This window comes from Monodelphis domestica, chromosome 7 (genome assembly GCF_027887165.1).
Source record: "Monodelphis domestica isolate mMonDom1 chromosome 7, mMonDom1.pri, whole genome shotgun sequence".
Lineage (NCBI taxonomy): Eukaryota > Metazoa > Chordata > Mammalia > Didelphimorphia > Didelphidae > Monodelphis > Monodelphis domestica.
In genome coordinates this window covers 277769363-277791376 of record NC_077233.1, presented here as the reverse complement: position 1 = coordinate 277791376, position 22014 = coordinate 277769363, and the positions used below count along the sequence as shown (strand labels likewise).

The following is a 22014-nucleotide window of genomic DNA, read 5'->3' as shown; positions in this document are numbered from 1 at the left end:
TGTAGAATTAGCCTGAGTATTTGTCATTGAAACCATCAAAGGAACTTCATGAAGTTAGAAGGTTCTCACCAAAGGACATTCCTTGCATTTCGGTTCTACTATATTAGTATACACTAAGTATTCCTTCATCAAGGGAAAGCATTGGAAAATGTGGTTTGGGGGAAGGAAGAGGGAGTAGGGAAGATGAGGGAGACAAGAAGAATTCTGCCTTTTCTTTCATTCTTTTTCTCTTTCTTCCTTCCCGCCTCCCTTCCTCTTGCTTTCTGTTTTTCTCTGCCTCTCTGTCTGTTTCTCTCTTTGTCTTTCTGTTTCTCTTAATCTCTGTCTCTCTCCCTCTCTCCTAGATCTATCTTGCTCAGACTATAAAGTAGTTACACATGTGCCTGATCCCACTATATGATCAACAAAAAAGTTCAAAACTCTTGTATTCAAGGGATCCACCAACTCTATCTTCCCCAGTAGCTGTAATCACAGAGTGCGGCCTCACCCTGGCTTCCTTCTTTATTTTTACTAGAAAGACCCACATCCCTTGCAAAAAAGAAAAAAGAAAAGGTCATGAAATGCCTCTGAATCCTAGTCCAAAACCTAAATGTTCATCTAATCCAATGCTCTATTACAGACGAGGAAATTGAGTGCAAGAGAAATTAATTGAGCTGCAAGTCATTTAGGACTGGACCCAAAGGGGTTGTGGTCTTCCTTTCTCAAATTTATATAAGGACTCCTGAGGTTACAGAGTGTGACCTTTTCTGGATTCAGGAAGGCACTTCCTCAGAGAGTGAAAGCAAATCCGGTAGAGATTTGTCGATTGGGTCACTCTTAAAATCCAAGAGTCTTAGAATTTTCAGAGACCCAGAAGGTCATCTAATCTAACTAATCTTTTCCTGAAGAACCAAGCCCTCCTACTTGAGATTCTGTTCAAGAGCCTCTCTTGATAGGAACTCACCACTTCTCAGAGCAATGCATTCTGGTGTTGGGCAGCTCTCCAAGAAGTTATTCTTTACTGCAAGCTGAGAACTGGGATAATTTACATCCATGAAAAGTTCCCCTTTGGAAAATATTTAATGGTCCCCTGAATGAATGACTGAATATGGACAAAACTGAAGACTAGAAAGACGGTCCATTTAGTGCCTTTGCTTTTGCACTGACTGTCCGCCATATATGTAACAACAGGTCCCCTCACTTACACCTCTTGTTTTTTCTAGCTTCTTTCAAGATAGCTCCAATCTTGGCCTTTTCCTGGTCACCCCAGCTGCTAGCGCCTTGATTACCCTCTGTCTACTCTGTGTCTATCTTCTAAACAGTTATTTAACCTGTGGAAGGCAGGGGCTATTTCTGCCTTTCTTTGTAGGTCCAGAGTTTAGTAAGGGTAAGTTTTTGTACCACTGTGAGGTAGCAGGAATATGTTTGCCAATTTATTACAACTGATAAGGTAGTGAGAATAAGTTTTATTACTTTAATAAAAAAATTTGTCAACTTAGCACAAATGATTCCATTTTGGTTTAAGCCTCTATTTTATGGCTAAGCTGTTTTGAGTAAATTGTTTCCCTATAAGTTATTTTTCAATAATAAGATAAGCACTTGTGTGTTATCAGGTAGCGAGCAACAGGTGTGTATTCTTAAACAATTCAGAAACCTACGAGGGCCCTCTGAAAAGAGGTGAAAAATAAGCAACTTTATCAGTAATTTTATAAAACATTTCATTTATTTTCTTGAATACTTCCCATTACATTTTTTTAATTCATCAAAAATTTTTTGAGTCTCTCCATCCCTTGAGAAGGCAAGCAACATGATTTCATTAGCAGTCACTTTGAAAGAAAACAAGCCACATTTGTAGTGAATAGCTAAATTGCTAAAGGTAGAAAAACACACCAAAGGTTTCACTAGGGCTGGTTCCTGCATTTTCCACATTTGAGACTCAGGTAAGGCTAGGTTGGCTTGAGGGCAGAGACTGACCGCTAGCCCAGAGGAAGGCACATGGCTTCCAGCGAGGCAGAGGGAATGTGTGGAGGCATGAAAGAAAACGATCAGAACCAAGCGGATGCTTTGTTCTTGGAGAATATGGTCTAGATGCTTTGATGAATAAAGTTCGGTTGCTTCTTCGAGAAGTTTAAGTTGAATTAGCTACTAAACCATTTGGTAATGCTTGTTAACTGACCCATGGGAGTTCTCTTCCGCCTTTACCACTGAGCAAGGATGCCCCTTCTCTCAGCAGTCTGCCCCCAAATGCCAATGTAAACAGAAGCGTCCCAATGGGGGGACCTACTGGGGTCTCCTAAGAGTGACCTGGCTACTGGTGACTCTCTCCTCTCTCCGGAACACCGTAAGACTCAGGCTGGTGGCCTTTGGCCTCCTCAGGGGTCTACAGTTAGGATGACCAGGATCCTTGGCCTTGGCCCTGAGGAGACTAGTCTGCAACGTCCCTCAAGAGATCTGGATGGCTCAGGACTGCTAAGTGAGGCTAGAGGAACTCTTGGGGATTCCATAAGCTTGAGGAGCCAGAAGGGTCCTTATTGTGCAGACTCTGAATTTCCTGACACATTTTTTTCTAGATTTATTCATCAGCCTGAATGCTGGTACAGTATAGGAGGCCCATAGTTACAGCTAGACTGACGCTCTATCCATTGTCCCACCTAGCTGCCCTACATCTTTATATGTATTTTATAATATGTCATTTTTAATGTTAATAGTTTAACAGGCAACTTTTAAATTCTTCATGTATTGAAGTGTTTGAATTTGTGGATAGGTGCTAAGTTAATGATCTAAAAACCCTTTAAAGAATGAGGAAGAAGAGAGCAGAGAGCAAGAACTGAGCCTTTTCCAAGGCCTGAATGAACCAGTCTTCTCAACTACTCCCTCCTTGCTTCTTTCTGCTCCCAAGTAAAGCCAAACAGGGTGAATTTACATGGAATTACTTTGAGCACTTGGACTAGCCTGGAGAATCAGCTCAAAGGATGGGTTCATCCAGTTTTTAAACTAATCAGCAAAGCCCTCTGTGGGGTTCATTCATTTCCACTCCAGACATACAGGCCGGCCCCAATCCCCTCCACCTTATACCATGACTCTTCACAAGCCCCCCGCCCGATCTGGGGGATCAGAATCCAGATGTGACAACAACACTATCAAGTATGTGCATAACTTGGACTCTGTTCAACTAGAATCTTCAGTGAGGGCAGATTTCTAGGTTAGGAAAATTCATATTGGCCACATCTTACTTATAAAAAACATTATCAAGGGCAGCTGGGTGGCTCAGCAGATTGAAAGCCAGGCCTAGAGATGGGAGGTCCTGGATTCAAATCTGACCTCAGATGCGTCCTATCAGTGTGACCCTGGGCAAGTCACTTAACCTCTCAATGCCTAGCCCTGACTGCTCTTCTGCCTTGGAACTGATACTTAGTATTGATTCTAGTACAGAAGGGAAAGGTTGGGGGGAAAAAAATCCCATTAGAATAATATACAATGATTATTGTTCTATTTTTAAACAAGAAAGAAAAACTCCCAGGTCTGTTTGTTTGGTCTGTTGTTTGAACTCGTTTTAATAATAATAAAATAATAATCTTATAATGAGAAGTGAAGAAAAACATTTATCGCAAAAGATGGGCTGAAACAAAATCGATGTCCTTGAAGAAAGTCCACATTGCCTGCTTCTGGGGTTTCTGTTTCTTAGTCCCTTTTTGGCTGCAAAGGTCATGATGCTACATTTCTCTACTTCTCCCCAAATTCCCTTTTGGAACCAGGCTTCTGGGCTGCTCTGGGCTCCTAGAACCCATTAGCCCAGTTGGTCAGGGCCGTGTGGAATGACAAAGAGGTTTCCACAGGACGCTAACACAGCACCAAGCACTGGGGAGACTCCTTTGCCCATTTGCAGGTCTTGGATTACTGATCTGTTTTGCAGTCATCTGTGTAGGAGTCACTAGATTTTCAATCTCACCTGCTCAGTCCCTCCCCATGAAGTCTGAGGCTAGCAGGTGGCCAAATCAGCTTCCAGGGATCTGACAAAAGACACAAATAGCCACCCCTAACCTTAGACTGTTGGAGAAGAAAAGCTTTCTCCTCCTGGCCCTGCAATGCTGTTGCCCCCCGGAGACCTGCAAAGGTATAACTAGGTAGAGTAAAATAGTCTGTCTGTGGGACGATCAGGACATACGGAGACAACTCAAGGCCCTACGGAGGGTGGGTTTGAGGAGGAAATGTGCTATTTAGAACCAGCTCCCAAAGGGCAAACAGTAAAACCAGCATGATCTCAAAAGAAAGATAGGCATGTGTTACAAAATAGAGTAAACTTTTCTTCTTGTTCAGAGCAATTGCACCCTCACCCTCCAATTTACACACAATTCTCATTCAGCCAGGGCCAAATTTTTTGATTGCAGCTTATCTGTTTCTTGTTCAATCCTTCTTTCCACTGTGTCACACTGAGCTAGGAAGGCCTGTGGAAACAGAAACACGAGGCAAAGTGAGGCAACATTGAGCCAGTCTGTGGTCATCACCCATCACTTGCTGTTGGGGCTCTGGTAGGCCCTTCACTTGTCAAAGAAATCACAGGAAACGGTGGAGGAGACGAGCTAACCTACAGGAAATAATTCATCATGATACAGAATGACACAGAATAAAGGAGTTTTAAGAGAGATCACCAATCAAAGTAAGGGGGACCCTGAGGCAGACCTTGAAGGATGCAGGAACTTGAGAAGTAGAGAGGAAAAGAGAGGCCATTCCTGCTTAGAAAAACAAAACATTTCCTAGCTGGGTGACCTTGGGCAAGTCACTTCACCCCCACTGCCTAGCCCTTACAACCCTTCTGCCTTGGAAAAAATATACAGTATCAATTATAAGACAGAAGGTAAAAGTTTTAAAAAAATAATAACAAAGACTCACATTTCTTAGATGCCCATTATATACCTGGCCCTGGCGCTAAAGCACCAAGAACACAAAAAATGGCAAAAAGCCATCGCTGGCCTCAAGCAGCTCCCATTCTAAGGGGAGGGACAAGCTACCCTAACTGTATGTGTTCAAAGCACTGAAGGGCTTCATGCCGGGGCAGCTGGCACAAGCACAAGGTGGCATTGTGCTGGGAGGAGCTCAGGTGGCAGGCCAAGTGCTCCAAGCATGGAGCGAGCAGAGAGCCCGCACTGAGCCATGACAATGAAGTCCATAGTGAGGGGGCAGGCAGGAAAGAAAGGCCACCAAGGAGCAGTCACACCAATAGAAGGTCATCTGTGTCCAAGGCAATGGAACAAGGACAAAATCAGAAAAAAAGCAGAAAGACAGGCCCTGGTCACCTGAGGAAAAGGCTAGTTTCAGCTGAGGGATGGGAAAGGAAGCCAGATTTCAAGACCTTAGTGGGAAACATGTGGCAAGAGGCTCAGTGGATTGAGAGCCAGACCTGGATCTGGGAGGTCCTGGATTCAAATCTGGCCTCAGACACTTCCTGGCTGTGTAAACCTGGGCAAGTCACTTCACCCCCAGTTGCCTATCTCTTATTGCTCTTCTGCCTTAGAAAGTGTTGGGGGGAGGGTGGGGAGGAGAAAGACATTAAACAGTAGAAAAGTGGGCAGAAATGTGGAACAGGAATTCACAAGTGATTTTATTTGTGGTTCCTCATTTGGAAAACTCATTGCCAGGATTGGAGTCTCTTTCCTCGGGCCCTCTCCCATCCCAGCATCTCTATGGAAAGGGCAGCTGGGGTGGGGAGGGAGAGTGAGGAAATGTCGGGTCCAGTGGCAGTGAATGGGGGAGCTTCTCCTTCTTCCAGAACTTAGCAAAGAAGCAGCGGAGTGTCAGAAAAGTCTGAGTGTCTTGCCCAAGGTCACTGTTCAAAACTTGGACTGGCATTCAGAATCAAAGCTTGTTTTTTAAACTCTTACTTTCTGTCTGAGAATCAGTCCTGGGTATTGGTCCTGAGGCAGAAAAGAGGTAAAATTATGGAGGTTCAGTGACTTGCCCAGGGTCACACACCTAGGAAGTTTAGGAGGTCAAATCTGAATTGTAAAGTATTGACTCTCTATCTACTGAGCTGCTTCCCATGGGAGGCTCTTAATAAATGCCTGCTGAATGATTGATTGACTGATTGATAAGGATCTGTCTGATTTCATCAAGGCAGGAATTCCTTCCACTGCCATGAAAGGAATTTCATTCTGCTTGTGGCTTAAATAGTTAAATTTTTGAGTTGCCTGAAGCTCAGAAGGATGATTGGCCCAAGGTCACATAACTAGCATATCAGTGGCAAGATCTGAACCCAGATCTTGAATCCAAGCCCAAAAATTTTAAAAATGAAGTCTCATGATTCCCATTATTGTTGCCTGCTTCCCAAGGCTACCAGGAAACTTGAATGAAATAATGGATGTGTGACCATGCATCCCGGGGCTCTCTTCACCCCTTACCCACCACTAATTTTGAATTTTGAAAGGGCAGAAGATATGGTTGGACCAGTCAGCACCAGTGCCCACTAGAGCAGCAGTGGCTGGTGGCAGGGTCTAGACAGCAAGGAAAGGTGACTTCAGGACTCAGCAGAGGCACTGACAGGAGAGCCAGTAAAGAGTAGGAGGCAGATCGGTGGCTTGGGATAGGGTGATGGAGCAGGAGTCTGGAAGATCTGAGTTTAAATCCAGCCTCAGACACTTACTAGCTCTGTGACCCTCTGCCTTATTCTAGTGCAAAAGGAATGTAAACATGGACAAATATTTTAAAATAAAAACATGTTTCTAATGGAGAAAAACAAGAAGGAAATGGCAAACCACTCTAGTGTCTTTGCCATGAAAACCCCCTGTACAGTATGGTCCAAGGATTGACAAAGCACCAAACATGACTGAACAACAAGAGAGACTTACACTTGGAGAGAATTCATGAAAAGCCAAAAGGACTTCCAGAAACTGGGAGATGGCAATATGAACTTATCCTTTGGCCATGTTTACTCTCCTATATACAAGGAAAGAATGATGATGTCAAGGCTCTGGGATGGCTAATTAACCCAAGCTGATAATCAATGGGACACCCACACTGGTGAGGCTTATGAGCAACAGTATCAGAAACCCCATCCATAAAAATGTTTATAACAAATTTCTCTGATGTAGGCCTCATTTCTCAAATACCTAAAGATCAGAATCAAATGTATAAGAATGTAAGCCATTCCCCAATTGACAAATGGCCAAAAAAATGTTTTAAATCATTCTTGATTAAAGAAATTCAAATTAAAACAGCTGATATGACAGTAAAGGAAAGTAATAAATGTTTAAGATGTGGCAAAATTTGAACACCGGAATTGGAGGGGAGAGAGAGAAAGAGAGAGAGAGAGAGAGGGAGAGAGAGAGAGAGAGAGAGAGAGAGAGAGAGAGAGAGAGAGAGAGAGAGAGAGAGAGAGAGAGAGAGAGAGAGAGATGAGGCCCAGACAAGATGTCCCACATCCATCTTAATAAATCTCAATTTTGCCTAAAATGAAGAAAACAGAGTTTTTCTTCCAAAACCAGAAGAAAACAATGAAACTGAGCAAGGCAAGAAGGGGGGGAGGGGGGGGAAGAGATCAGAAGCTCTGTCAATATGGGGAAAAAGGAAAAGAGAAAGGATGAAGTGAAGAGAGGCTGAAAGCTGTTTTTTTATTCAAAACCTCCCAAACCACAGGTGAGAATAGTCTTTCTTCTTTCTTTTTTAATTAGAAATTTGTAGGAATTTACTAACCAAAGGCAACTGAAGACAGCAATCACACCACACAACTGTCATTTTTCTTTCTAAGAGGTGCCTGAAGCTCAGAAGGGTTAAGTGATTTGCCCAAGGTCACACAGCTAGTAAATGTGTCAGTGATAAGGCCTGAGCCCAGGTCTTCTTGATTCCAAGTCCTTATTTTGATAAGGGTATTTCCGAGGAATGCTGTAGACTTAGGATTCCTAGATTTCAGCAAAGCATATGACAACATGTCTCATGCCGTGATGACAAAATGAAGAGGGGGAGCTATGGGTTATGACAGCAAGGGAGATAGATCTAGCACTGCATGAATGACCATCAATCAATTCCATTGACAGAGATAGGGCGGGGAGCTATATCTTGAAATGATATATCTAGAATATCTAGAAACCTAGAAACAAAAGACATCTGTTCTGAAAAGTGATGGTGGAATTTCTGAAAGCACGAAATATGAAAACATGAGATACAGCCACAGTTTAAAATAGCAGCCAAATACACCGACATACTCTTAGGCAGCATTAAAAGAAGCAGGTAGCCTAGAATAAGGAGGCAACAGTCTTTCTGTACTTATTCTAGGTAGGGTGGAGGTGGAGAGTGAAGTCTAGAGGAATCAGAACACATCCGGACTACCGCGTTCATTTTGGGCACTGCAACTGATAAAGAACATTGATAAATTGCAAAACCTTCAGAGGAAGGGAGGCAAGATGGCGAGGGTCATGGGGGAGATGCACCATGCTGTAAGGTCTCAGAAGGAAATCAGCATTCGGAGGGCTGTTGCATAGAAAAGAGATCAGACTTGCAAGATTTGGCATCAAGGAGCAGACCTAAAAGCAACAGGTAGAAGCTAGATGTGGATTTTGCTTCATTGTAAGTAAAGTTTTCCTAAAAATGAGAGCTTTCAAAAAATGAATGGGCTAACATTGGAGGTGGTGGGTTCGGTCCCCACATGTCTTCAAGCTGAACCTAGATGTCAATCAACAAGCGAGTACAAATACATATTAGGCTCCTGGGGGCAGCTGGGTGGCTCAGTGGATTGAGAGCTAGACCTAGAAACAAGAGGTCCTGGGTTCAAATCTGGATTCAAACACTTCCTAGCAGTGTGATCCTGAGCAAGTCACTTACCCCCCACTGCCTAGCCCTTACTGCTCTTCTGACTAGGAACCAACATTTCATATTGATTCTAAAAGAGAAGGTAAGTGTTTAAAATTTTTGTAATTAAAAAAGAAAAAGTCTTCAGCTCCTGAAGGGTACTGCACGAAAGAAGGGGGATTCTTCTTTTTGAATAAAGGGTTTGTTTGGTTGGTTTCGCTGGTTGAGATGTAACACCAGTGGGGAGTTGAGAGGGCCAAGTGATCAGGAAACGGGGCTAAGGTAAACTCTGTTGAGAGAGGGAAAGATGGCAGGATCTCTCCCTCCCTCGGGTGAATTCCTCTCTCTCCTTTCTCGAGGGATATTAAACAGACTCTACCCCGATGAGTCCCTCTGAGAGCAAAAGCTGAGGGGATGAGATGTCAATTCCCGTCAGCCACTTCTGAGGAAGGCTTCTGATTTACCTTCCTCAATGGAGAAGTATGCTCAGCCTTGCCACAGAAAGAGACTGGGCTCGGTCCCAATCACCTACACACCCTTCTTGTTGTAGAGATAGGCCAACCCCAAATCTGACCTGAAAAAGGGTTTATTTGAAGGGAAGTGGGGTAAACAGGTTGAAGGAAAATGAGAGGAAGTTGCCCTGTTGGGTTACTCCCACAGCAGCTGGATCAAGAGGCCACAACCGCCTCAGCCCCTTTCCCCACTGGCTACTCTCTTATGAGCTCTACGCGAGTACATCCTAAAGACGAAATCTTAAATCAGTTCAGGGAAGGCAGGGAGAAATCGGGAGAAGCCAAGAGGGCTAGGCTCGGGTTTTGTGAGTCTTTTCCAGCACCTCCTCAGGAACAGAGATCTTAGTAGCAAGTAGAGGAAACAGTAGGAGGCTTTCTTTGGAGAAAACAGCTTCAGGAATTAAAGGCAGGAAATCTGGGTCTTCTCTCATGGCTAGGGGGGTGGGGGGAGGGAGGAGGGAGAGGCCTGGGCCTTCAGCCACTCAGAAGCTGAAACTTTCAGCTTTCAATCCTGACATAGAAGCCCTCTAGGGCTCTTCAGAAGTCTCCCAGCCAACGTTGTCTCCCATAATCCCTCGCTGTTCAAATTGCCTCTCCAGCTCCTGTCAGTCAATCCGTAGAATTCCAAAGCCCTCCTTGCCAATCCCAATAGATCCCACTTCTCGTCTTGTGCATTCTTAGCCAGAGATGCACTGGGATTAAGTCATCTAAAATCTAATTCTTAAATCTAATTCTGGCTATCTCATGTTCTTATTCTACCCCCAAAGGGAAAGAAAAAATCTATCTTCTTAACCCATTTCTACACTACTTGGCTAACACTAAATCTAAGAAGGATTTATGGAAAGCTGGGCTAGGAGAGCTGTGTCTTGGGGGTACGTGGATTTGGAACATTTCAGAAAACAGGTTTTGGACATTGTCCCTTAACAAAATTTTGTATCAATCAACTTGTGCCTACTGTAACAATTTCCTACTTCTACTTTTCTTTAACAATGCAAACTTGCAAAACTTGATACTATTCTGTCTTACTGTTAGTCCTGCTCTTATCTAATACAACATTTGGTATCTTACTTACTCTTAATACTTATTTTATGCCCTATTCTGTCCCTTACCCTTGCTAGTTTTTGAAATTTAACATCCCTTAGCCCTAAGCTATTCTGTCCCTAATCTTGCATTATACTAGGTACTTTACCCTATGTACTGTTAGTGCTATCTTATTCCTAAATCTATTGGTTTTAGTAGTTCATAATATATGTAATTTACATTGTACAACATTTACACACTGTGTTTATACATATATACATGAGTTCTGACTTTGATGTCAGCTGGACAGAAAGGTCTTTTGGTCCTTTCCCTCCATCTGGGATTTTGCAAGAACTTTATTTACAGTTTTTGCATTTTGCAAATGTGGATTCCTGCTTATTTACATCATGTGAATTTTAGATTTCCTCCACCCTGCTTAGTCTAGCAATCAGGTATGTCTACACCCCTACTTAAGGATTAAATGTTAAGAAGGATGACCTATGACAGACATGTGCTAGCAAATGACAAATCAGAAACAGCTGACAGAACCCTGGGCTGTCCTAAGTCAAGCTTAAGCTACCATTGGTACATGTGAGACGCAGGAAGTGATGTAAAAAAAGTCTATATATTCACGTCACTTCCTCTTGTCGGGCTCTTTTTGGTGGTGGAGATGTTGAGCTCGGGGTCTCTCTCTCAGAGACATTGGGTTCAAATAGCAGTGTGGCTCGTGGCAGCATTTTGGTGTCTTGGCATCTTGGCGTGGGTCAAGTGAGGCATCTTCCTTGAGCTCTCTCAGAGTTTAAGCTGATTCCTTTTTTTTCCTTTACCTTTCCTAAAATGCTATCCTCCTAGGAGGCCCCTAATTTCGGAGGCGGTCTCATGGCTGGAAGATGAACTAGATTAAATCTTGGAGGACCAAGGTCTCTGAAATTCCCCTTGGCTCAGGCTAGGCCAGAGAAACCTTATACCCTTTTCCCTCTCTCTTCTTCTTAATTCCTTCCCTCTATATTAATTAAACCACCATAAAAATCCCAAACTGACTTGAGTATTTTTATTGGGATTTGAATTAATCCCTGGCAACCATAAGTAGAATACATTAGTCAAAAACCCCTAAATTTACCCCTTACAATCAAGATCCCTAAAAATCAGTTTGTGTCATGTTTTGCATATAGATATGTTGTAATTGCGTGCACATTCTTTGTGATTAGCTTTGTTTTTTGATTTAGCTTCTTTTTTAGTACCAAGCATGTGGTAGGCACTGAAGACACAAATATAATAGATAAAAATGATCTCTATTTACAAGGAGTTTCTGTTCTAAGGAGATGAAAAGTAAATATCTATGTATGTATTTCCATTCCCCTCATAATATTATAAATTAAAAAGTATATAAATATATATATTCAATACACACAAATTTATCATATATTCAAAATGCATTTTACATAGTTATAAATACATACTTACACATTTATAAATAAGTATACACAGGATAAATATAAGGAGAAAAAATATAATTAACACTTATCAGGAATGTTGTCATAGGAATTTCTGTTCAGGTACATGGGTTGGAATAGATCCATGATGTTGAACCTATGGAATGGGTGCCAAAAAGGGCATGCACCTGTCACCCACCAGAGTTCATTAACTAGAAAGACAAGGGAGCTCAGGCCACTGAGCTGTTCCCGTCTTCCTTTCCACCACACCTGAAGGCCATTTCTCACTTCACCCGCCCTTCTACCCAGCAACCCAATGGGAGCACTTTCTCCCTCCCCTGTCTGGGATAAGGCCACTTGGGGAGGGGGGACCATGGCACACTGTCTCTAGGTGGATGAGGCATGGCACACAGTCTTTAAAAGGTTAGCCATCACTGGGCTAGATGGTCTCTGAGATCCCTTCCAACTCTGAGGTTCTGTTTTTGAAAGGAGAAAGAACGATAAAAAGAGAAGAGAAAAGTAAGAGTGGAAGGTCAGGGAATACACTGGCCCCCATTGCCATCTTTGCCTAGCCAGGACTAGTGCTTAATGTCAGCCATAAGCCTTCAAATGGTGCCTGGATCTTGTTAAAATAGAGGGAGAAGGAAGTGCTAAGGACCCAGTCTGAGATCACAGTGCATACTAGCACAGGATAAAGGTAGAGAATGAATGTTACCACCATACAAATACTGAAGCTCTGGGGACACAGAATGAATCAGCCAATACTCAGCTCTTTGATGCCCCATTTTCACTTGCTACCTACTCCCATGACTCTCTTCTTGTAGTGCCTTGCACATATTGGGTAAGCACTTTTAATATACTTTAAGTTTTTTTTTAAACTCTTCATTCCATCTTAGAATCAATATTAAGTATTAGTTACAAGGCAGAAGAGCAGTAAAGGTTAAGCAGTGGGGTTTAAGTGACTTGCCCAGGGTCACACTGCTAGAAAGTCTGAGGTCTGATTTGAACCCTCCTGTCACTCTAGGCCTGCTACCTAGCTGTGGTTTTCCCACTTCTATTTCAACCCTTGGATTCTTGGTGCTCCAGATACTCTGGCACAAGTTTGGCCTGGTCTTTCAGTTTATGCTAACTTGGATCCCATTTTGGAGCCTGGCCCTCGAGCCCTGCCGGAGCAGGGCCTCCTCAAGCCCAGTGACTACCCTATTCATCAGACATGTGGGCCCACTTTAGTGCTTCATCAAGCAAAGGGCAGACACCTTTGATGTACCTGGTCCCGGTGCCTTTAACCCTCCCTTCTTCCTAAGCTACTTCTCCTCAAAGAGCAGCTAAGAGCTTCTGTTTCTCAACACTCCCACAGCACCACCTACACTTAGGCTGCCATCTTCTGCTAATGAGATGAAGGGTTTGTATTTTTTTAATCATGGCTTCTCTACAGAGAGCTTTGTATCTGGAGGATTAGTTCATCAAAGCCCAGCTCCGTACATCAGCCTGGTGTAATAGAAAGATTGCTGAGTGTTGAGTGGGAAGACGTGGGTTCAGTTTCTAGTTCTGTCATTTGTGTGACTTTGAGCAAGTTTTCTCAGTTCCCTCATCTATAAAGAGAGAAGAAGAGCTCTCTGGTAAGGATCCTCTTCGCCCTGAATAGATCTATGACCTTGGTATGTGTGAATCGATGGAAATGTCTCAAGTTAGTGAGCTGGAGTCAACCCTCAATTATCTGACTATAAATGGTAATAACCGGAAACATGGATAATCTGTTTCCTTCAGGGAAGTTTTCCTACCATTAGAAATTGGGTCACACTCCCAAACCATGTCTGTAACAGAACAGCTAGGTAAGAGAGCTCCAAGGAACTGGATTCCCCTTCGGCTTCTAGTCTTCCCTAAATAGGTGAATTGACAAATCCAAACCAGAAAGATCCCAGGAGGTATTTTCTAATGTTTGCCCCTCGGCCAATGTCGGATATAGGCCCACTACTGAATGTTGTCTATTAACGTACAGAAAATGACAGAGATCTGACATCTTCCTCATTACTTACCTGAACCTTTTTCACCAATCCCTTCCTTTTCAGTCTACAGTCTCTGAAATTCTCTGGAAGAGTCTGCAGAAATATAAAGTTATTAAATAAATAATCCTTAATAAAATCACCACAAAAAATAATACTGTATCTGAAAACAACTACTGTGGATTTCGAGGTCATGTAGTAAGAACACTTGCTCCCAAGGCTCTGGATTCAAACACCTCTTTTGATGATATTGGCAGGTCCCTTAACCTCCCTTGGCCTCAGTTTCCTCATCTGGAAAATGAGGGGGTTGGAGTAGTTGGTCTCTGAGGTTTCTTCTAACTCCAGACCTATAATCTTATCATCCAGTTTTAATAAATGAAGTTTATGCCAATGTTAAGAGCCTGCCATTTCATGAGGTGGGAACTCTCTCCACAAATGCATATTGCAACTGGCAATAGGCTCCAAAAGGATGCTCCAACCCACGTGGTATCTCCCTTCTCTTGCTTTGCCTGTACCATACAGGCAAAGCCTATTAACATGTATTGTCTTGACATCTACACTGCAGATTCAGTAAGGGCAGGAACTGTATGTTCCGCTTTTGTGAATTATACAGTCACACACGGAACACCTAGAACTATTCTAGGCTGCTGCGTAATGACTGGGTTTCCAAGTTATTGACAGAATAGACTGTTAAGTGGCCAGAGCTGAGTCAAGGGTCTGAGCGTAGCATGCTGATATAGAGAACTTTGGCCATGGGACAATTGTTAGAGCAAAAGAGGGCTTAGTTTAGCTCACTTTGCTAGTCAATGAGTTCCTCTGTTGGATATTTCTCTTTGAATGTCTATGGATTACTTGGTTCCAGTAAAAGTCCTATCACATGTCCTTGCTTTCTCATTTCTGTGTCTTCTTCATTCTTGACTGCCTCCTTTGTTTCAATATACTCTTATTCTGTCCCAGAGGCATTAGCATTTTAGGATAGAAGGAGCTTTCGGGATTATCCAGTCCAATATACTTTATGGTTAAGGAAACCATGGATAAATAGAACCCAAATGACTGCTGGGACGCAGGGACACACTAACTCTGGGCTATTTTTCCAGGTCCAGTTCTACCTTAAACAATGGCTTCTCAACATTTCCTTTAGCAGGGGTCACACTCATATCTGGCCTCTAATTTTCTGCTCTCAGTCTTATCTTCTTTTTTTTTAATCTTTACCTTCAGTCTTAGTATCAATTCTTCCTTTTTTAAATTAAATTTTATATTTTTCAATTACATGAAACAATTTTTAACAATCGTTTTCTGACATTTTGCAATTGACATTTTCTCCTTCCCTTTCTCCCCATTCTTCCAGCTTATGCCAGTGCTTTCATGAAATCTTAGAATCAGTTTTAACACAGAAAAAGGGGAAGGGCTAGGCAAAAGTTGGAGTTAAGTGACTTGCCCAGAGTCAAACAGTTAGGGTATGTTTGAATTCAAATTTGAACCCAGGTCCTCTTGATTCCAGGCCTGGTGCTCTAACCACTGTGTTACCTGGCTGCCCTTCCCAGCCTTATCTTAAATCTACCAGGTCCTGTACTATTATTGCCTCAATTCATTGATACCCATCATTTTGATACTGATAGGCTGAAAGGAGATGTCTTTTCTTCAGTTGTTATTGTGGGAGGATAAGGGTCTAAACTTCAGATGAAGGCCCAAAGAGCAGAGAAGAGAAGGGAGAAATAAGATTTTAGCCAGCAATCAAACGTATGGAGTGGAAAGGGAAACATCAAAGTTGAGTCTGAGGGTCTAAATGGAGGTGACTTCAAGGACAATAGTGACCTCAAGAGAGAGAGAGAGAAATCCAGAAAAGGGATCGATTTTGGCAGAAAAATGATGGACTAGCTGAGACATGTAAAGTCATGAGAGGTCCAACAGGCAGCCAGAACTATACTTGGGAGAGATTCAGGCTGAATATATCGATTTGGGAATCACCTACGTAAAGATGATAATTGAACTAGTGAGAACCATGATAAGAGTACCAACGGGGAACAGTATAGAGTGAGAAGGGGAAGAACAAGGACAGAATGGAGGGAATAGAAGGGAATCTTGAGGGATACTCAGACTTGTAGAGAAAAAAATTGATAAAAAAAATAACAGAGAAGACTAAAAAAGCATTTCAGTAAGAAAATAAGAGCCCTTCCTTGTGCCAAATGATGAAAACAACACAGATTCGCACGTTGGTTGTCTCAGTGTGTAACTCACTACACTGTCTTCTAAGAGGTGAGAATCATGCTTCAGTTTTCTAGCGTGATGACGAGTAACGTCCTTGAGGGTTCTGAAATCTGTTCAGGCTGTTTTCTTTGAGGGCACTGTAGACGTCGTGTTCTCTTGACTCTGGTCACTTTTCTGTAGCAGTTCATACAAGTCTTCCCAGGTCACTTTGAGTCTGATCACTTCTTACGGTATGATACTATTTCATTACATTCGTATAACATAATTTGTTCAATCATTCCCCAATATTTTCTAGGGGGTGTCATTTGTTTACTTTTTTAATTTCAACAAAAAGAGCTACTATAAATACCTCTTTGGCCATTCCCCATCTTGTTTCTACTTTTTTGCTTCAATAGAAAAAGTTGCTATAAATCTTTTTTTGCATATATGGGTCCTTTTCCCTGTAGAATAGAGACCTAGTAATGGTTATCTGGACCAAAGGGAATGAGTTGGAGAGTACATTAGGCTATCAGTCCTCTTATGGTTCCTCCAACAATTATCCTTTTCCATTTGTGTCATCTTTGCCAATCTAATAGATGAAAGACAGAACCTCAGAACTGTTTTAATTTGCATCTTTCTTAGTATTAGAGATTTGGAATATTTGTCATTTGATTTAGCTTTCGTTTCTTCTTCTGAAAACTACCCATTCGTACATAACCTTTGGCCACTGATCACTGGGGAATGGCTCTTCTTTTTTACATATTCAGATCAATTCTCTAAATATCTTGGGTATCAGAGCCTTATTGAGAAATTTGCTACAAAGATTTTCCCCCCCAGCCCACCATTTTCCTTCTAAATCTAACTGCACTGATACTATTTCACACCATTGTCCATTTTATTCTCTATCCCTTGGGCCAAAAATTTTTCCCGTGTGTATAACATCTCTTTTCCTTCTCGAATTTGTTTATGATAAGACCTTTTATATCTGAGTCGTGTATCTATTTCACTGTTAACGGTCCTCAGAGGTATGTACTCTTGCCTAGCATGTCTCCTCTCCCTGCATTTACATACAGGGAAGGTGTTAATGAATATCAAACTCATTCTTTACGGCTGGCTCCTCTCTTTTCTTCTATACTTGATCCTGTGCCTGTTCATCTTACTGGGAACTAGCCCACGCTAGTTTTTGTTTTGTTTCTAAACACTTACCTTCTGTTTTAGGATCTATACTAAGTATTAGTTCCAAGGCGTAAAAGTGGAAAGGGCTAGGCAGTGAGGGTTAAGTGGCTTTCCCAAAGTCACAGAGCTAGTGTCTGAGGTCATATTTGGACATAGGATATCCCACCTGGCTCTCTATCTACCGAGACACCTCGCTGCCCCAATAGATACACATTTTCCCCCCTTATAAACTCTTATCATGCGATCTTAGAATTTATATTGAGTATTGGTTCCTAGGCAGAAGGGCAGGATGGGCTAGGCAATTGAGGCGAAATGACTTGCCAAGGTCCTACAGCTAGGAAGTATCTGAGGCCAAATTTGAATCTAGAACCTCCCATCTCCAGACCTTGGTGCCTTATTCACTGAGCCATCTCACTGCCCTTCCCATCCCCTAGTATCAGCTCCCATTTACTGCCATTGCTTTGGCATTGCATCTCTTTTCACCAAAACCTCCCAATTAATTCTAGTTCTGATTGATGGATACCCAAATGATTAATGCAAAGTACACTATGACAATGATCTAGATCCTAGACCACTTTGGTCAGCCATTTACTATACATATCCTACTGCTGTGGCAGGATGATTGGAGGGACCTTCGATACAACCCTTACTTTACAGCTGAGAAAACCCAGCCAGTGGGATCTGCCAGGTAGAGAGTGAGGGTTGGAGAGGAGGGAGTGCGATGGCTCTCCCCAGGTCACCCACAATTTGTTAATGGCAGAGCCAGGAAAAGAACCCCATTCTTCTGGGGTCTAGAAGTTCAAGGATCTTTCTACTCTTCTGCTATTCCTTTCCAGATCCAGAAAGGATCCCTAGTCTAGGGAAATCTTTTGATCCCCAAATTACTATCTCCAGAACTCAGTCCCTTTCCTTAAAGCCATAATTATAGTGCTAACAGGACTAATATGTTTTGATTATTTAATTTTTATAGATAACTGTAATTAAAGTAGACATTTTATTTGTTAAATATTGTTATTTATTTTAAAATATTAATATTATCACTGATGGTAATAGCAACCTATACTTCTATAGTGCTAAATGGTTTACAAAACACTTCCGTAAGAATAACCACCCATTAGGTAAATAGTGATAAATATCATTATTTCTCATCTTTCAGATGAGGGAACGGAGACCCCAAGAAATTACTAATAAATGGTGAAGCTATAACTTAAAGATCTCTAGGCTCTCTGCTCAGGACTCTTTCTACTTTCCTACCCTAAGACCATAGTTTTAGACCTGGATACAACTTTAGAGACCATCTAATCCAATCTCATTTTATAGATCAGGAAACCAAGGTTCAGAAAGGTGGACTTGCCCAAAGTCACACAGTGGTTCCTGGAAGAATTAGAATGGCTAGAGAAAAAAGGAAAGACTTTGAGGAGAAAAGACCACGGTTTTCATTATGACAGAGAGGAAAATTAGGTCTATTTTTTTCTTTTTGTTTTGTCTGAGATCGGTTACTATTTCTGCTTTTTTTTATTATTATTCAGTTGTTTTCAGGCTTGTCCAACTCTTCATGACCCCATTTGGGATTTTCTTGGAAAAGATCCTGAAGTGCTTCACCATTTCCTTCTCCAGTTCATTTTACAGATGAGAAAACTGAAGCCAACAGAGTTAAGTGACTTACCCAGGGTCACACAGCTCGTAAGTATCTAAAGCCAGGCTGGAACTGACAAAGAGGAGACTCTCTGACCCCAGGCCCAGCACTCTATCCACTGTGCCACCTAGCTGTCCATGACAGGAAGAGTAAAACAAGAGTTACTCTCCTAGTTCTGCATCTAGTTTCTTCTCCCATCTTTTCAGCTAATCCTTTCTTGAAGCACTTGAGGTCACCAGTATTTAGATCACTCCAGTAAAGAGGTTCAGAAATCTGGCCAGGTAGAAAACTACCATAACATGCTAACATCATTTTAAGAGTCAGGTATGCATTAATTTTACCAAACCTGCACTCCAAATTTAAGTGTTTAGGCATCATGTTCTAGGGCAAAGGTGTCAAATACGTGGCCCATTAACACTCCCAAGTCCAGCCTAGGCCAGGTTAAAATATAATTTGGACATATTTAATAAAGTAATGAAATTATAAATAATAAAGATAAAATAAAACATTTTTCAACTAAATCAGTATTCAACTTACAGAGATCCTTATGGATGAATGAGTGGCTCCCATTTCTATTTGGGTTTGAGGCCACTAATCTAGGCTAGGAATATTGCAGGTCAGTTCTAATGGCTCTTTTTAACCAAAGAGCTTCATTGATCCTGCATTTGGTTATTGCAAACAAAGGTCCCTTAAGCCTTTGGAAAGCTGCGATTTCATTGCTTCTTAGAAAGTCCGTCTCATGGAGGTTGAAGAAGGGACGAGAACAGACCTAGAAAGGCCTTAGGAATTTCAACCACCTCATTGTAAAAGCAGAAGAGACAATTCAAATTCATCCTTCAGTTGCTTCCCTTTATGCCTTCTGTACAGACCCTCAAATGCCGTATTTCCTACTGATGCCCATTTACAATATACAGAAAAACGCTAGCAATTCTTACACTCAGAAAGCTCGTTTCTCCAAGGACACACTCTCCCCGAATAACTGATATTGTGGATCCTCACAGTTATCTTACAGTTCTTAGAAAAACTTGGGGGTGGGGTACAGAGAGCCAGGCCTGGAGACGGGAGGTCCTGGGTTCAAAACTAACCTCTGACACTTCCTAGCGGTGAGACCCCGGGGCAAACCACTTAACTCCAGCTGCCTAGCCCATACCAGTCTTCTGCCTTGGAACCAATACTTAGTACTGATTCTAAAACAAACATTAACAAGTTGTGTGTCTTTTTAGAAAAAAGAAAGTTGGTTTTTTTTAATTTAGTCATTCATCGCCTAAAAGCTACTGAGGATGGACATATGCCCACGATATTTCAGTTTATACCTTCAGCAAGAAGACCATTTCTAGTTTCTAAGCTTACATAAAGTCGAGGAAGGAAGTAATTGGTTAGAAAAACCAAAGATTTGGAGCTGGAATCAGACTTAGACCCACAATCTCTGGCTCCAGCAGGTAGCTGGCTCAGTGGAGATAGCACTGGGCCTGAAGTCAGGAAGGCGAGTTCCCATCTGGCCTCACCCTTACTAGCTGTGTGACTGGGCGAATTCACTTACCCCTGTTTGCCTCGGAGGCGGCTACGTGCTCAGTGGATAGAGCATGGGGCCTGGGGAAGATGGGTTCAAATCTGGCTTCCTTGCTGTGTGACTGTGGGCAAGGCCTGTTTGCCTTAATGTCCTGGAGAAGACATAGCAGAGCACTCCAGGATCTCTGCCACAGCCCCGGCGTGCTGCGGTCCATGGGGTCACCAGGAGTTGGACATAGCCGAACAGTGATCGCCGCACTCTGGCTTTAAACGGATCTACTCTGGACTCCATAGTGGGAAGAAAAGAAGGACTTTTTGACACGGGCCACAGATGGGACCCTGGAGAAATGGGCTTCCTCCAAGGGTGGAAGAAATCATAAAAGGGTCATCTAGATACCACCAAATGGGATTACTAGTCTACTAATTTTCACAGCTGGAAACAGCAACGAATTCTTTCCTTCTTTTTAAACCGTTACCAACTGTGTTTTGATTCCAAGGACAGGGATGGGCTATTGGGCTGAAGAGACTTGCCCAGGGTCACACAGCTAGAAAGGGTGCGCTAGGGTCCGCTGGTGGCTGTATCCCTGGGAGTCAGGGAATGAGGTCAAGCAGAGAATAGCCATTGTCTGACTCCGTGACTGACCTGCGTCTCTCAGCAGGAGGCTAAGTTCAAATCATGGCATCTGTAAGTGTGTGGAAGAAAGACCTCGTGGAGGCCTTGAATATTAGGGAAGAGAACGTCACCTCTACAAGCCACGACCACGGCTGACCTGCCCATGATGAGCAACTCCATTTTTCTAACGCCAGAAAGGATACCTACCGTTGGGTATCCCGGTGAAACGGATTCTGTCACTTTGGGGCATAAGCAGCAACGGAAGAGAGTTGGGCAGGAGAGAGTCGAGGACTGGAAGTCCTGCTCAGCAAGAGGGGCCTGGTAGTTATTGTAAGTCTACAAAGGCAGAGAAGGGATCAAGGTATGGGAACCTGAGCCTCGGGGCACGGGAATAAAGGACTAGAGGCCTTAGAGGCAATCTAGTAGTTAGTGAGCAGGACGAGGGAAAATTTGGATTTTATATAACTTATTCCAAAGTGGAAGGCGGTTGCTGGGACAACAGCCATGACCTAGTGCAGACTGCTCATCTGTTTTTTTTTTTAACCCTTACCTTCTGAATTCAAACCAATATTAAGTACTGGTTCCACGGCAGAAGAACGGTAAGGGATAGGCAATTGGGGTTAAGTGACTTGCCCAGGGTCACACAGCTAGGAAGTGTCTGAGGCCAGATCTGAACCCAGGACCTCTTATCTCCAGACCTGGCTCTATCCACTGAGCCAGCTAGCTGCCCCCAAGTGCAGACTCTTCTTTGAAAGCTCCCGATTTTGCATATGATTTTTTGAGGGGCTCTAAAAAAACAAACAAAAACCCGTTCTTGATCCCTATAATTTGACCCTCCCTCTTGTCTACAAATGTTTGCCATCACCAAAGCACTAAGCAAGGTTTAGGTCTGCACAATGACTCAATAATTGTAATGACTTTTCTCGCTCATACCACTATTCGAGGGTGGGGATACAGACCTGGGATAGGGATTGAGGGGCAGGAGGATTGAGATGAGGTGGGCAGCATAAATTCCTTGAGGCTCTGTAGCCTTGCTATTCGTCCCTGCATGCATTCATTATGGGAATATGGTTCCTATGTCCAGGGAAGGGACAAGACAGAAAAAAAAATAGAGTTTTAGAGCTTTAAGGGACCTTAGTCCCTTTGATTAATAAGGATGAAAGAGGGG

The 22014-nt window shown here is 42.6% G+C and overlaps 1 protein-coding gene across 8 annotated transcripts in view; it reads right to left on the bottom strand.

Moving 5' to 3' along the window:
- Window positions 1-3504: 3504 nt before the first annotated feature.
- BAG1 (BAG cochaperone 1) overlaps window positions 3505-22014 on the bottom strand; it is a 58245-nt gene continuing 39735 nt past the window's right edge. For 6 of the 8 annotated variants that reach the window (XM_016423769.2, XM_056804452.1, XM_056804453.1 and 3 more), the window contains 3 exons: window positions 21054-21182; window positions 13759-13821; window positions 3505-4424 (listed from right to left, as the gene is read on the bottom strand). In XM_016423769.2, coding sequence (XP_016279255.2) covers window positions 4335-4424; window positions 13759-13821; window positions 21054-21182 — 282 coding nt within the window. In that variant the 3' untranslated portion in view covers window positions 3505-4334. The remainder of the gene's footprint in view (window positions 4425-13758; window positions 13822-21053; window positions 21183-22014) is intronic. The other 2 variants (XM_001364282.5, XM_016423770.2) reach the window with 1 other exon arrangement.